This window comes from Dipodomys ordii, unplaced genomic scaffold, assembly GCF_000151885.1.
Source record: "Dipodomys ordii isolate 6190 unplaced genomic scaffold, Dord_2.0 Scaffold2, whole genome shotgun sequence".
Lineage (NCBI taxonomy): Eukaryota > Metazoa > Chordata > Mammalia > Rodentia > Heteromyidae > Dipodomys > Dipodomys ordii.
Window position 1 is genome coordinate 24075384 of NW_012267218.1, and position 16863 is coordinate 24092246.

General features: G+C 42.3%; 1 protein-coding gene across 1 annotated transcript in view; it reads left to right on the plus strand.

The window, feature by feature from the left end:
* Positions 1–16863, plus strand: part of Heatr4 (HEAT repeat containing 4) — a 32842-nt gene that overhangs the window by 9391 nt on the left and 6588 nt on the right. The window contains exons 7-14 of the mRNA XM_013017866.1: positions 2303–2463; positions 3935–4039; positions 6574–6692; positions 8492–8672; positions 9810–9879; positions 10983–11172; positions 13700–13778; positions 14817–14976. Of these exons, the coding sequence (XP_012873320.1) occupies positions 2303–2463; positions 3935–4039; positions 6574–6692; positions 8492–8672; positions 9810–9879; positions 10983–11172; positions 13700–13778; positions 14817–14976 (1065 nt within the window). The remainder of the gene's footprint in view (positions 1–2302; positions 2464–3934; positions 4040–6573; positions 6693–8491; positions 8673–9809; positions 9880–10982; positions 11173–13699; positions 13779–14816; positions 14977–16863) is intronic.

The following is a 16863-nucleotide window of genomic DNA, read 5'->3' on the forward strand; positions in this document are numbered from 1 at the left end:
GGCTCAAGTGGTAGAGCGCTAGCCTTGAGCTGAAGAGCTGAGGGACAGTGCCCAGGCCCAGAGTTCAGGCCCCATGACCGGACCCCCAAAAAAAAGAGTCTCCAGGACTTTCCTGCACTGGCTGGCTTTGAACCTTATCCTCAGATCTCAGTCTCCTGAGTAGCTAGGATTACAGGTGTGAACCACTAGCACCCAGCTTAGACTAAGCTTTTCATAGATGCACTTGACTAGGTAGAAATTATGCTCTAAAATGGATAAAACTAAGGAAACCACGGTAAGGGAAATAAGTCAGACCAGAAAGACAAGAACTTTATGTCCTGTCATATGTGGAAACTTAAAAAAAAAAAAAAGGGCGGGTGCCACTGGCTCACACCTGTAATCCTAGCTACTCAAGAGGCTGAAATCTGAGGATCAATGTTCAAAGCCAGTCCAGGTAGGAAAGTCCGTGAGACTTATCTCCAATAAGTTAATCAGAAAAAGTGGAAGTGGCGCTGTAGCTCAAGTGGTAGAACACTAACCTTCAGCACAAAGAGACTCAGGGACAAGTGCCCAGGCCCAGAGGTCAAGCCCCAGGTCTAGCAAAAAAAAAAAAAAGGGCTGGCCTGAATGTGAAATAGTGATTATGAGAAGTTGAGAAGCAGAGGATGAATAAAGGGAAGCTAGACTTCATCCGTGCATGGCATAAGCATGCATTAAAATATCACATGGAATCCCATTACAATTCATGTATTACATATAATTAATACATATTTCTCAAAAATTTTAGGGCTGAGCATATAGCTTAGTGGTAGAGAGATAATTTGGTATGTACAGGGCTCAGGCTTTGATCTCTGATCTCCAGTGCAGCAAATTTAAAAAAAAAATTGGGTCCAGTTACTCAAGTCTGTAATGCTAGCTACATAGAAGCATAAATGGGGAAGATTGTGGTTTGAGAACAAACAGCCTGGGCAAAAAGTTTTTGAGACCCTACCACAACTAATAAAAAGCTGAGCAAGGCAGGACACATACATAAATAGATCATGGTCTAAGCCAGCTAGGGTATAAGCATGATCACAATTCTGTTTGAAAAATAAAAAAACAAAAAACAAATGGTAACAAGTGGTAGAATGGTAGAATACCTGCCTAGCATATGCAAAGTCCGAGTTCAAACCTCAGTACCACCACAAGGAAGGAAGGAAGGAAGGAAGGAAGGAAGAAGGAAAGGAAAGAAGGAAAGGAAGGAAGGAAGGAAGGAAGGAAAGAAAGAAGGAAGGGAGGGAGGGAGGGAGGGAGGGAGGGAGGGAGGGAAGAAAAGAGAGAAAGAAAAAGAAAGAGAGAGAGAGAAAGAAAGGAAGGAAGGAAGAAAGGGAGGAGGAAGGAAGGAAGGAAGGAAAGAAGGAAGGAAGGAAGGAAGGAAAGAAGGAAGGAAGGAAGGAAGGAAAGGATAGGAAAGGAAAGGAAAGGAAAGGAAAGGAAAGGAAAGGAAAGGAGAAAAGAAACTAATCAACCAAGGGAAGGCCTCTTACAGTTTATTTTATTGACAAGATGATATAACATTAAGTATATTATAAAATTAAAATATCACCACTTGAACACACTATGCTTCTAATTTCCACACATTGAATGTCTAAGGCAGTTACTCACATGCACTGTTGGAATTATTCAACCAAAAAAAGACTTTGTCAGGTGAAAAGCCCAAGGTGCCTAAGTGCTCCTAGCCCTCTCTGAGAGAAGAACATTTCTTGCCAGTGGGTGGCAAGGCCTGGCTACCGGCGTTGACTTCCTGTCTAAAGTTCAGGCCCCAGGACTGGACCAAAAATAAATAAAGAAAGAAAGATACTGAAATCTTAGAGTATACTAAAGATATTCATCTGCATATTGCTTATGTAAGGGAAGCCTCACCCCCTAGCATTCCCAAGTCCCAGGGGGAGGTAAACAATTCAGCTTAGCTAAGTGAGAAGTTCCTTTTAAGGCTGTTACCGAAGGACAGCTTTTAGGATTAATTTTTCAGATTCAGATTTTCAGTTTCTATTTAAAATCTTGATATGATCTACTTAAACATGGTGTAACAACTGGAAGTGTAGGTCAGCAATAGAACATTTACCTAGCAACCATAAGGCTCTGAGTTCAAACTGCCAAAAAAAAAAAAAGTGTGTGTGTGTGTGTGTGTGTGTGTGTGTGTTAAGTATATGGAATTGGATTTCTGGATTGAATGAGTCGTAGGAAAGGGAGTTATCAAGTAGAGAACAATCCAAAGGCTGTTTTCTCTGGGGGAAAACACTATTCTAGGCTTTTTTTTTTTCTTCGAATCCCACTGTGGCAGGTAATAGTGTGGATAGCTGGGCTGCAGCTCAGTGCTTGGCTCTGGAAGGTGTTGCAACTTACCCAGTGATCAAGAGGATCCTCCAAGAGCTGTTTAACAAGCGGAATGAGGAAACCGAAAACCAGGCTTGTATTCTACTAAGCCATCTCAGTAGAAAAACGGTATGTGCCCATTTAAAGGGTGAGAGAAAAAAATTACCAGTAGGAAATGAATGGGGGTTTTGCATTAAAGGAAACCAATAAAACAGGTGGTTAGCTCAGACAATGTCAAGCACAAGTGAAAGTGCACCAAGAATGGGTAAACCTGGATATAGAATGTATACAGGGAGATGTGACAACAGATGGCTGGGAAAAGTAAGAAAAGAGTTGAAAGTAGTTTTTTGGGGTTTTGTTTTTTTGGTTTTTTGCTGGTCATGGGCCTGAACTCAGGGCCTGGGCACTGTCCCTCAGCTCTTCAGCTCAAGGCTAGCACTCTACCATTTGAGCCACAGCACCACTTACTGCTTTTTCTTTTTGCTTATGTGGTGCTGAGGAATCGAACCCAGGGCCTCATGCATGCAAGGCAAGCACTCTATCACTGAGCTACTTTCCCAGCCCCAGTAGTTGGCTTTTTTTTTTTTTTTTTTTTGGCCAGTCCTGGCATTTGAGCCACAGCACCACTTCTGTTTATTGGTTTATTGGAGATAAGACTCTCATGGACTTTCCTGCCTGGGCTGAGCTTTGAACCATGATCCTCAGATCTCAGCCTCTTGAATAGCTTTTTACATTCACAGCTGGTGCTCTATCGCTTGACACCTGCCTCCACTTCTACCTTTTTGCTGGCTAACTGGAGATCAGAGTCTCTAGGTTTTGTCTTCCTGGGCTAATGTGATTGTTGGAACTGAGCCTCTTGAGTAGCTAGAATTGTAGGTATGATTCATTGGTGCTTGGTTCTTATGTGGTTTTCAATGGTTTCTCTCAAGAAACATATTCCAAATGTCACAACTCCTAAACTGTTAAAAACTGTTTGTAGCTGAGCACTTGTGCCTCAAACCTGTAATCCCAGCTACTCAGGAGACTGAGATCTAAGGATAGTGGTTCGAAGCCAGCCAGGGCAGGAAAGTCCATGAGACTCTTATTTCCAATCAACCACTCAAAACACTGGAAATGGCACTGTGGCTCAAATGATAGAGTGCTATCCTTTGAGCAAAAAGGAGCTGAGGTATAGCACCCAAACCCAGAGTTCAAGCCCATGACCAACAAAAAGAAAAAAAAAAAGACAAAGTATTAGGAAGAAAGGAAGGACGGAAGGAAGGAAAGATACCATATACCTACAATTATGCTACTTTTCAGTAGAAATGTCAAACTCACAAAGATTAAGGCATATACAACACATTTTATAGGCAAAAATAGTTACAATCTTATTGATTGAAGCCCTCATTTCCTGTTCAGATTATTAAATCTCTGTTTTGGTCCCTAGAGTCAACTGGGTTAGCTGGAGGTATACCTCACCTCTTGTAAACCAGTTTTTCAATAGGGATGATTATCTTATGACCTTAGGACACTATGTTGGATACCATGTTAGGATATAACTTCTTCAAGATTGCAGTATCTCTAAAAGTAAGCAACTATCCATACAAATCTGTTTCCTCAGACCCTGATACACACCATGCTTGCGGTAGAGCTGAACAGCAGTCAATGGAAGGACCGAATCGTTGCCTGCAGAGCTTTTGCCAGGATCAGTGGCAACGTTTGCTTAGTAAGCCTCTTCCTTTGCTGCCAGGACAGAAAACTTCAGCAGAACTTGGCTAGTTTGTCTTGCAACTTTTTGCTGCTACTTAATATCTCATTCTCAATAGACAGATCTCTAGTCTCACCTTGTTACCTCTTACTCATAATCCAGGATTATCTTCAAATATCACCACGTCCTGTGATTTAAGCCACTGCCATTTCAGTGTGATGGTAATCCATAAACTGTAAGGGAACCATAATAAAATAAGCACAAAAACTAAGACCAATATTAATAATTTTTTTAGCAATTTGACAGTACTTTAATAGCAATGGCATTATAAAGCATCAGTCAGTGATATATTTCTACCCTGTTTCATCCCTTAAACAAGTCCATCATCACTTTCTCAAGCACTGACATAAAAGAACCAACAACCCAACAAAATGGTTCTCTGAATGTTCAGTACACACATGTAAAATATAGTCCCTGCTTTTAAACAGCTGACATTGCAGTTTGAGCAACAATACTCGCAAACACCTGTCTTTTTTTTTTTTGGCCAGTCCTGGAGCTTGAACTCTGGGCATGGATTCCTAAGCTTCTTTTGCTCACAGCTAGCACTCTACCACTTGAGTCACAATGCCACTTCCAGCTTTAAAAAGTATGTGGGACTAAGGAATCGACCCAGGGCTTCATGCATGCTAAGCAAGCACCCTACCACCAAGCTACATTCCCAGCCCAATACTCACAAACACAAAAGTTGTAAGAACAAGCATTAAATGAAAGGTGCTCTCTTAAAACTCTTCAGAAAGATTAATGTGAACTAAACTTATCAATTAAAATTTTGTGGAGGGTGGCTGGCTACAGTTGAAGAGGGAATACTAGGCAAGGAAAGCACTAATCTCCTTTTTGCTATTACTTTCAAGCCCAAACGGAATCTTTCCCTTCTTTCTTTGTGCTACTGTATTTTTTCCCCCTTAAACAGATAATTTGGGTGTATCTGAAATGGCCCATAACATGACCATACCTACTAGAAGTACAACACCTTACCCTCTTTAATCCTCACATTCTACATATGGGGAAATACATAATCTGGCCATTCAATATCCCATGGAGAGGTGTGAGAGTTAATTCTGTCTCAAGTACTATATAGTATCCTGTAGCTAAAATCCTGGACCAGCAACAAAGCATCACCTGGGAACTTATTAGACTTGGAAAATGTCACTTTAGGCCAACCTAATCATCATCTGCATTTTAACATCTAGTTCACTTACATATTCACCTCTTTGGTACTTAATCACTCGGGATTTATTTCAAAGTAAATAGACATGAAGTACTAGCCATGAATGAGGCAAAGATCATGAGGACTTCATGACAGACGTTTGTATCTAGGCAGTATGTCTTGAGTTATTTTACTCATTCAATAAACAGTTTCTGGAGCCAGGAACCAGTGGTTCACACCTGTAATCCTAGCTACTCAGGAGATTGGTATCTGAGGATCAGGTTTCAAAGCCAGCACAGGCAGGAAAGTACATGAAACTCCTATCTCCAAATAACCACCAAAAAGCCAGAGGTATAGCTGTGGCTCAAGTGACAAAGCACTAGCCTTGAGCAGAAAACGCTAAGGGACAGAACCTAGTCCCTAAGTTCAAGTCCTACTACTAGCATAAAAAAAAATTATTTTTGTCATTCATGGAGCCTGAACTCTGGACCTGGGTGCTGTCCCTCAGCTCTTCAGCTCAAGGTGGGCACTCTACTACTTGAGCCACAGTGACACTTATGGCTTTTTCTGCTTATGTGGTGCTGAGGAATTGAACCCAGGGCCTCATGCATGCAAGGCAGGCACTTTACTACTGAGCCACCTTCACAGTCCCCCCAAAAATTTTAATGAATAAAAAAAGAAAGAAAAACAAAGTTTCTGACCATATCCTACACTGCTAAGCATTATGCTGGCACTAGTTGTGAAAAGATAATATATCTTACCTTGGTAAATGTTAAAAATAGGTATAACAAAGCAGCTATAGAGCATTATGGTTTTCTATATTTACTGGAAGCAAAAAAGATTTCAATAAGGAGATGTATTATAGATAAATCTTAAAGAATAAATATCTGGTATCAGGTAATGGTAAAGGACGATATTTCAGGCAGGGAGAATAGCTAATTTACATTTTATATGATCATCAACTGTAATCTTAGTAAACTTCCTATAAGACAAGCACACTGATAATCAATTTTCCTGGTTTGTCTAGGGTATGAGACTTTAAGAACTAGAATCAGGAGAATCAAACTGGTCACCACCCCATTAAGTATCACTTTCAAATTTTAAGTTTCTTCCATGGATTATATTGGTCCTGATGCTAAAGAGCAGTTTAAATGATGAACTTGGAAAAAGCCAGGACTCAAGTCCTAGTTCTAACACTCACCAGGTTAACCTTAGGCAAGTTAATTATCTGTAAATAGTAGTAACATTTGCTATATTGGATGGTTTGATGGAGAAAGGGGTTACAGGACAGCAATTATAAAATTAACATTTGCAAATGATAACTAATTATTACATCTGTTTATAGGATATGAAACATAAATTGATCCAGCTGATGTGGAATGACTGGAGTAAGGAAGTGAGGCAAGCAGCTGCTCAAGCCCTAGGACAAATGAGCCTTGGGAAAGAGGTGCATGACACAATCAGGTATGACCTAGGAGAAACTCTTCTAAGGAATGTTTAGTGGGAGCTGGGTGTGCTGAAGGCTCACATCTGTAATTCTAACTACCCAGTCAGTCCAGGCAGGAAAGTGCATGAGACTCTCATCTCTCTACTAAACTGCCAAAAAGTTGATGCTGTGGCTCAGGTGGCAGAGTTCTAGCCTTGAGCAAAAAGAATCTCAGGGACAGTGCTCAGGCCCTGAGTTCAAGCCCCAGGAATAGAAAGGAAAAAAAAAGAAGTATGAGTCATTTCTGATGAACACAGGCAAGATGATACACAAATGCCCAATTAAAAATATCAAATCAGCCAGGCTCACACCTATAATCCTACCTACTCAGGAGGCTCAGATCTAGAGGACCAAGGTTTGAAGCCAGCTGGAGCAGGAAAGTCTACAAGAGTGTAGCTCCAAAATATATAACCAGGAAAAAGCCAGATTGAAAGAATGGATCAAGTGGTAGAGTAGTAGCTGAACAAAGGTGAGACCTAAAGTTCAAAGACCAGTACTACCTGCACCCCCTCAAAAAATTTCAAATCAAGGGCTGGGATATATAGCTCAATGTCAAAGCACTTGCCTAGCAAGTACAATGTCCTGGATTTGATCCCCAGTACCAAAAAAGACAAAAAAGTTTAAAAATAAACAAAAAACCCTTTACCAGGTGCCCAGAGCTCATACTTGTAATCCTAGCTACTCAGGAGGCTGAGAACTGAAGATTATAGTTTGAAGCCAGCCTGGGCAGGAAAGTCCATGAGACTTTTATCTCAAATTAATTACCAAAAAGCCAGAAGTGGAACTATGGCTCAATTGATAGAACACTAGTCTTGAGCAAAGCTCAGGGACAGCACCCAGGCCCTGAGTTCAAGTCCCCAGGACCAGAAAAAAAATTAAAGTAAAACTGTAACAAATACTCATATACTATAACTGCTATAGAAATACTGAGTAAAATGTGAGTTAGAGGAGTAAGGCCAAGTCTCATAGAGACTGTAGTCACTCCAGGCTGTGTGAAAACTGCCAAAATAAGAATCACACAGTGGGGGCTGGGAAGGTGGCTCAGTGGTAGAGCACTTGCCTTGCATGTATGAGGCCCTGGATTTGATTCTTCATAAGCAAAAAGAAAAAAGCTGGAAGTGGTGCCGTGGTTCAAGTGGTAGAGTGCTAGCCTTGAGCTGAAGACCTGAGGGACAGCACCCAGGCCCAGAGTTCAGGCCCCAGGACCGGACCCCCCCCCCAAAAAAAAAGAATCACACAGTGCTGGGTGCTGGTGGCTCACATCTAAGGATGCTGAAATCTGAGAGTTGCTGTTCAAAGCAAGCACAGGCAGGAAAGTTATCTTTAATTAGCCACCAGAAAACCAGAAGTGGTTCTGTGGCTCGAAGTGGTAGAGTGCTAGCCTTGAGCAAAAGAACTCAGGGACAGCACCCAGGCCCCTGAGTTCAAGCTCTACAACCAATATCCTCCCCCCACACCCACACACACACAAAAAGAATCACACAAGTAAGAGCTTTTGAGAGGAAATGTCATTCTCACAAGGAATAAAAGTTGATCCTTTCCTTTACTCAGTCATTTAACACAGATGACTACCTAGCTAAGCTAGGTAATAGATATTCAAGCAAATAGCTGAGATCTTTACCCAGTGAAATTTACTTTAATGGGCATAAGCTGAAGAAAGGGTAGGGCTAAATAACAGAAAACCTATAACACTGTCATTTTTATCTTGGGGGCAAAGAGAAGGTGTTATGCACTAAAAGTTTGAAGAGGAAAATTAAAAGCCATTTGTGCCTTATAGGGTTAAGCTGGGTCAAGGAAATTCCCAGGAGCGTGTAGAGGCCCTTTCCCTGATAGGCGGACTCAAGCTTATGACTGCAAAACTTCTCCCAAGCTTCCTACATTGCTTCTCTGATGACTTCATAGCAGTTCGGCAGGCAGCCTGTTTAGCAGCAGGTGCCCTGAAGATCCAGAATAAGTTGGTAAGTAAACAAGAAATGTTCCCTGCTTGACCTGAAGAGGGCATTGCTTTCCTTTTGTGCACAGTACATTTACTATCCTTTGGGGGATCCAGAATGAGAGATCAGAGCCTGGGAGGTAAGGTGGTGATATAGAGTACATCAATTGGTAAAAACCATTTAACTCCCAGCTAGTCTAAGCTTTAAGCTAGAGTTAACTAGCTTCTCATTAATGATCAGGAGCTGATAAGCTTTAGGATAAACCCTAGTTAACAGGGGAAACCCTGAGTGTAGCTTAGCAGTAGGTTCAGGAGGCAGTATAAATTTAGCATGAGCAAGACTGGACATGATCCCAGCACGCATGCACGCACACACACACACACACACACACACACACACACATACACACACACGCACTGGACATGATCCCAGCACACACACACACACACACACACACACTGGACTGGAGACATACCTCTATAGTAGAATGATTACCTAGCAATCACCCTGAATTAGCACACACACATACACACACACACACACACCCCACACACTGGACTAGAGACATAGCTCTATAGTAGAATGATTACCTAGCAATCACCCTGAATTAACACATACACACACACACACACACACACCCCACACACACACTGGACTGGAGACATAGCTCTGTAGTAGAATGATTACCTAGCAATCACCCTGATTTAACCCCCCCAAAAAAGTTCTATGTATGACCATATACCTATAAACTGAAGAACATCCACAGAGAGCAGAAAATTCGGCTCATACCATGTACTGTCTAGTGCATTTGTCACTAGAATTAAGAAAATGTGCCGGGCGCCGGTGGCTCAAGCCTGTAATCCTAGCTACTCAGGAGGCTGAGATCTGAGGATCACGGTTCAAAGCCAGCCTGGGCAGGAAAGACCGTCCGACTCCTATCTTCAGTAAACCACTAGAAAACTGGAAGTGGCACTGCAGCTCAAGAGATAGAGCACTCGCCTTGAGCTGAAGAGCTGAGGGACAGCGCCCAGGCTCAGAATTCAAGCCCCATGACCAAACAAACAAACAAAAAAAGTTATTTTCAGTTGCAGCACTTGACAAGTGGGAAGTCCCTGTTTCTGGTCTATTCTTCAACTTAATATTGCCTTTTGTCTATCCCAGGTACTCGAATGCCTCCTGAAACTGATGCACAGAGATCCGTACTGGAAAATCAAGGCTTTTGCCATTCGAGGTATTTCAGAAGTTATGGCTCAATTTAAGAAAAAAAAAATTCCTTTTCCTATTTTAGTACAGATGATTCCCAGAAATATTCTAGTAAGGGAGTGGAAATCTCTCAGGTCCTTCCTTGAGGTCCGAAAGATTTTCTTCTTTTTAATATTTAGTTGAGGATCCCAAGTCTAAATCTATGCCAAACTTGTTACTCACCTGGGTAAGACAGGCCCAGCCAACAGAATTACGGATGAGTTCCAAGTAGTAACCCATCTTCCTTTCCCTAGAGGTTTTCAACTGTAGCAAAAAGTCAAGACTATATTCAACATCACTAAGAATCTAAAACCCTACTCTCAGATTTCCCTAGTTTCTTTCTAGGACCTTTGGCATTGCTCACTTAATGATATGACCTTCAATAGATTCCTAGCAGGATCAGACCTATGCAACTTGTGAAATAATCATGGCTTTTTGTCCCATCACCCTGACTTAACTATGGTAGGCTTCAAAGTTATCAGTCCAAAATCTCTTCTGTAAATAGGCAAATTAGTTCTTACTCATATCCTGGGCAAGGATGTTATGAAAAATCCTCTTTTCAGAATCTTTTGGAAATAGTATCCCACTTAACCCACGCTTGAACCTTTTTTTCTTTTGTATTTTTGCTGGCACTGAGAGTTGGACTCAGGACTTCATGCTTGCTGGCTGGCTTGTTCCGCTAGCCATTTATCACCCGCGCCATCCCTCCAGCCCCACTTTTTGCTAATTATTTTAGCGATGGAGTCTGGTGGACTTTTCTGTCCAGGCTGGCCTTAAGCCATGATCCTTTGGATCTGAGCCTCCTGAATAGATTATTACAGGAGTGGGCCATCAGCAACCCAGCTTGCTTTTTTTTTTTTTAATGATGGTGCTGAGAATCAAACCCAAGGCTAGGCAAGGGTTTTAACACCAAGCTATATATCCTCAGTCCTCTAAAATACTTTTAAAAATTTTGTAATTAACCCTAAAGTGGTAAGCAATTGTCATCCAAAAGGAAAGAGACTGTTCATAACACTCTTCTTTCTGGATATAGGATATAGTCAAGTCAGGTTTCAGTGAGGTTTCAGTCAGGTTGCCCTCTCACCTTTGCAGCCTTGGGACAGATTGGACAAGTGAGTCCCCAGCTGACAGATCTCCTGCTCTGGGCTATCCACTATGAAGACGCACCAGGAGTACGACTGGAAGCGTGTCGTAGCATTCAAGCCCTCAAACTTCAGGGGGACCAAGTCAGGGATACCTTCCTACATGTACTGCTCCTGGAGAACCATGAGGCTGTTCTCAAGTAAGTGCTAAAAGTCCACTGTAGTTCTTGTGCTGTTATACTGCCTGACTGGGTTTTCTTGGGGGTACTGGGATTTGAACTTATGCTTACTAAGTAGGTACTCTACTACTTGAGCAATGCCCCCTTAGTTATTTCTTTTTAATTACAGTCTTATGCTTTTTGCCCAGACCAGCCTTGGACCAAAACCCTACCAGTTATATACTATCTGAGGTTACAGATATACATCATCACACTGGCTTGTCTGAGATATCTCACTAACTTTGTTGCCTGGGCTAGCCTTGAACCTCTTATCTTTCCAATTTCTGCCTCCCTAATAGCTGAGATTACAGAAATACACTACCATGCCAGGTTCTTAAGTTACTCATATATTCAACTTTTACTAAGAGTCTACTGTGCTGGTACCATATCTTTAACTTGGAGCCTCTCATTCTGCTTCTGAAGTTAACAGCTGGCACTCTACACTTGACCCTTGCCTCCGCTACAGTTATTTTGCTGGCTAATCTGGAAATAAGAGACTCTCAGACTTTTCTGTCTTGGCTGGCTTAAAACCATGATCTCAGATCTGTCTCTTAAGTAGCTAGGATTTTAGGTGTAAACCACTTGTGCTTGGCAACACAGGCTTTAGGTTAAAAAAAAGTACTGGGGTTTGAATTTGGTGCCAGTGACTCATAACTATAATCCTAGCTACTCAGGAGGCTGAGATCTGAGGATCATGGTTTGGAGGCAGCCTGGTCAGCAAAGCCCATGAGACTCTCCAGTAAACTACCAAAAAGCCAAAGTGGAGCTGTATCTCAAGTGGTAGAGCACTGGCCTTGAGCAAAAGAAGCTAAGGGTAATACCCAGGCCCTGCATTCAAGCTCCAAGACCAGATACCTCCACCCCAAAAAGGAGTTGAATTCCACCCACGTCATCCAATAGTTACATGAACCTGGTCAGCACTTAAAACTCTCTAAGCCTATTTAAGTATTAGATGCAAGTTACAGTCTAAGGGGCAGGGAACCTTTTTTCTGGACATGCTTGATCCTCAAAAATTACATTACTAGCTGGGTACCAGTGGCTCATGCCTGTAATCCTAGCTACTCAGGAGGCTGAGGCCTGAGGCTCACAGTTCGAAGCCAGCCTGAGCAGGAAAGTACCCATGACACTTATGTCTCCAATTAACCACTCAAAGTGGCACTGTAGCTCAAATGGTAGAGCACTAGTCTTGAGTACAAAGAGGCTCCAGAACAACACTCAGGCCCTGAGTTCAAGCCCTACAACTGACCAAAAAAAAAAAAAGGAAAGAAAAGAAAAAGGAAAAATTATGTTGTTGCTGGGCTCACACCTGTAATACTAACTATTTAGGAGGCTGAGATCTGAGGATTTCAGTTTGAAACCAACCCAGGCTGGTTTAACCAGCAAAAAGCCAGTAGAAATGTGGTTCAAGTGGTAGAGTACCATCCTTGAGTAGCTAAGGGACAGCACCCAGACCCTGCCTTGGCAGAGTTAGACCAAATGATTTCAGCATGGAGACCAGCCATTCATCAACCTGTTATATTACAGTGCTGTGGTGACAATTAACTGAGAAGACATTTGTTACCCATTATAAAAGTATTCAATAGTTACCTACTAAATGCTTCAAGTAAGTTATTTCCAAACTATACAATACTTGTACAAACTAATTGTGATAACCACTTTACCTTGAGGACTCAGCAAAACTGGATTGGAATTTAGTATTCTTGCCAAATGCCAAGTCCTATATTATCTATCCCACCCCTACATCTTCTCCCATATGTTTTGTTCGTTTTTTGCCAGTCCTGGTGCTTGAACTTGGGGTCTGGGGACTGTCTCTGAGCTTTTTTTGCTCAAGGCTAGCACTCTACCACTTAAGCCACAGCACCACTTCCAGCTTTTTGTTTATGTGGTACTGAGGAATCGAACCCAGGGTTTCATGTATGCTAAGCGAGCACTCTACCACCTAGCCACATTCCCAGGCCTTCCATATGTTTTTTTTTTGAGGACAGGATAGAATAACCTAAGAAGTCTTTCTTGCGCTGGTGGCTCACGCCTGTAATCCTAGCTACTCAGGAGGCTGAGATCTGAGGATCGCGGTTCAAAGCCAGCCCGGGCAGGAGAGACCATGAGACTCCTATCTCCAATTAGAAGTGGCGCTGTAGCTCAAGTGGTTAGAGTGCTCGCCTTGAGCTGAAGAGCTGAGGGACAACGCCCAAGCCCAGAGTTCAAGCCCCACGACCGACAAAAAAAAAAAAAAAAAGGATTAAAGCCGGGTGCTGCTGGCTCACGCCTGTAATCCTAGCTACTCAGGAGGCTGAGATCTGAGGATCGCGGTTCAAAGCCAGCCCGGGCATAAGAGACCGTGAGACTCCTATCTCCAGTAAACCACCAGAAAACCGGAAGTGGCACTGTAGCTCAAGTGGTAGAGCGCTTGCCTTGAGCTGAAGAGCTGAGGGACAGCGCCCAGGCCCAGAGTTCAAGCCCCACGACCGACAAAAAAAAAAAAAAAAAAGAAGTCTTTCTTATTTTTCAGGGAAGTTTATCGGGCAATGACAACACTCAACATAGATAAAGAAGGTCATCAAGAACTGCTTCAGGAAATCAAGAACAAGGTAAGTATAAACTGTTTTTTCTAGAGAATATTCAGGAGCATCAAAGACCCATTTTCTCCTAAGTATGTACATATACTTTCCCTCATCACAGAAATACTCCACAACTTTAAACATAGATATATCATATGAAGATACAAAATTGAGTTATAAAATCCTAGTCACAGAAAGAAAAGGTAAAATTCTAATCGTCCCATTAAGGAGGAATCCTCAAAATCAGAGTTTTTTTTTTTTTGGGGGGGGTCCGGTCATGGGGCCTGAACTCTGGGCCTGGGCGCTGTCCCTCAGCTCTTCAGCTGAAGGCTAGCGCTCTACCACTTGAGCCACAGCGCCACTTCCGGCTTTTTTGTTTTTGCTTACGTGGTGCTGAGGAATCGAACCCAGGGCCTCAGGCATGCAAGGCAAGTGCTTTAACCACTGAAACACCTTCCCAGCCCTGTTTTTTTTTTTTTTGGGGGTCCGGTCATGGGGCCTGAACTCTGGGCCTGGGCGCTGTCCCTCAGCTCTTCAGCTCAAGGCTAGAGCTCTACCACTGGAGCCACAGTGCCACTTCCAGCTTTTTTCTTTTTTCTTATGTGGTGCTGAGGAGTCAAACCCAGGGCCTCATGCATGCAAGACAAGCGCTCTACCACTGAGCCACCTTCCCAGCCCCAGAGGTTGTTTTTAAAGTTTCCTTTCCATCCCATTTTTTTTCTTCATTATGCCTTCACTATGCTTTACAAGGCCAGGCCTGTGGGAAGAATTCAAAATTCAATAAATATACAAGCTTTTTCATAGAAATATGAACTGAGTCACAGTAACATAGAGAGACAAGCAAGGAACAGCTAGAAGAAAGGTTCCTCATCTATGCCTGAAATCCAACTTGTTTTTTCTCTTTTGCATTAGATATTAGAGAGAATTTTCTAAATTTTCCTTCTCCTTCTTAAACTGAGCCCTATTTGCCAAAGGTATAATTTCAATAAGCATGATATAACCAGTTACTTTATTAATGTTTTTATTGCCTAGTACAGTTGTTTTTAACCTCCTTCTTGTCTAATCTAGATTCAAGCGCTAAACCAAAAGGACTTGCTGAACCAGAAAATACTCAAAATGGAGATGGTCGTAGGAAAAATGAAGGAAGAAGCAAAACGTATTTACTCACATCCCAAAGAAGGGAAAAAAACATTAGATTTCCCTACTTTTCTCCAAGATACTTTTAAAGGTAGGTTTCCTAGGTTGTTGACTCCTTTAAAACAACAACAACAACATCTTTTTCAGAATCTAGATGTTTTGGGACTAAGTGGGGAGCCTTGAAGTTAACCCTTCCTTTTCTTAGTTATCTTTTTTCTTCTTCCTCAGCCTTTCTGGTTTTGTTTCCCTCTTGTCTACCAGGTTTTTAAATTCATTTGTGGTTTTGTCTAAGGTACCGCTATTGGATATGATTTAAAAGTTTGCTGAAGAGCTAGAAGTGTGGCTCAAGTAGAACAGATGCCTACTGAGTACAAAGCTCTGATTTCAAACCTTAGTTCTGAAAACAAAACACAAATAAAAAACTTAGGTCAAAAAAGGACATATAGGAAGTGGCACTGTGGCTCAAGTGGTAGAGTGCTTGCCTTGAACTGAATCGCTGAGGGACAGTGCCCAAGCCCAGAGTTCAGTCTTTATAAAAACAAAACAAAAAACTATTGTGTATCTTAAGCAACCCCCAAAAGTACCAGCTTTGTTTTTACAATTAACTAGTACCCTACTACTTGAGCCACAGCATCACTTCTGGCTTTTTTCTGTTTATGTGGTGCTGAGGAATCGAACGCAGTCCTCATGCAAGCACTCTTAACACTAAGCCAACTTTCCAGCCCCTACAACTTTTTTTTTAGGGGGGGAGCTTGAACTCTGGGTATGGTCGCTCTCTCTCAGTAATTCAGCTCAAGGCTAGTGCTCTACCACTTGAGCCACAGCGCCACTTCCTACAATTAACTTTTAAGAATAGTTATCTCTGGAAAGTGAGGTTGGAGGAAAAGTTACCAACATCTACGCTTTATGGTATAAAAATGTATAAACTCTCAGGACATCACCTAAACGATGAGGGTGCAGAAATCAAGTAAAATATACAAACAAAGTTTGTGTGCCCAAGCATAGCATCAGTCACTCAGCCAGCTGCCTACCAGCCACTACCCCAAACCCAGTTCTTCGGGTTCCAAGTCCAGTGTTCTTTCTGGTACACCAGCTCTTTTTCACCAATCACTGATAATATTCACTTGCCAGATTTGGGGAATTTCTTCCAACTGCCAGAAAAAATAAAGAGTGGAAAGTAACTTGAACACCAGCCTTTCCTCGTGGCCTCATTGCTAATTATTTATTAAGGCTAATGACAGCATAACTGGGTGATATGCTGCCCTTTTGGGAGCAGCACCAGCCACTGATTGAGAATTGAGCAGAGCTGGTCGCCGGTGGCTCATGCCTATAATCCTAACAACTCAGGTGGCTGAGATCTGAGGATCACGGTTCAAAGCCAATCCAGGCAGGAAAGTCCATGAAACTCCAATTAACCACCAGGAAACCAGTGGCTCAAGTACTGGAGTGCTCACCTTGAGTTGAGGAGCTCAGAGACAGCACTCAAGACCAGAGTTCAAGCCCCATGACTGACAAAAAAAAAAAAGACCAGAAACAATATATCCTCTAAAGCTGATCCTGTTAGTAGGAAATAACTTTTCTGCAAGTATTGTCCTGTTTGGGATTCAAATAACAAAACTGAAGTGAGTAAATTACCCCCGCACCAATGAGTTATTCTTCTTTGGGGGGGAGGGGGAGGGCTGGGGAGGGTTTACCAAGGAACACAAAGCCTCAAGTATACTAAGAAATTGCTTTACCACTTGTGTCCCAGGCCTCCTTCTTTATTAAGTGAATATGTTTTTGTGTTGTTTTGGTGCCAGTCCTGGGGCTTGAACTCAGGGCCTGGGCACTGTACCTGAGCCTTTTACCACTTGAGCCACAGTTGCACTTCTAGCTGTTTTTTTTTTTTTTTTGGGGGGGGGGTCCGGTCCTGGGGCCTGAACTCTGGGCCTGGGCACTGTCCCTCAGCTCTTCAGCTCAAGGCTAGAGCTCTACCACT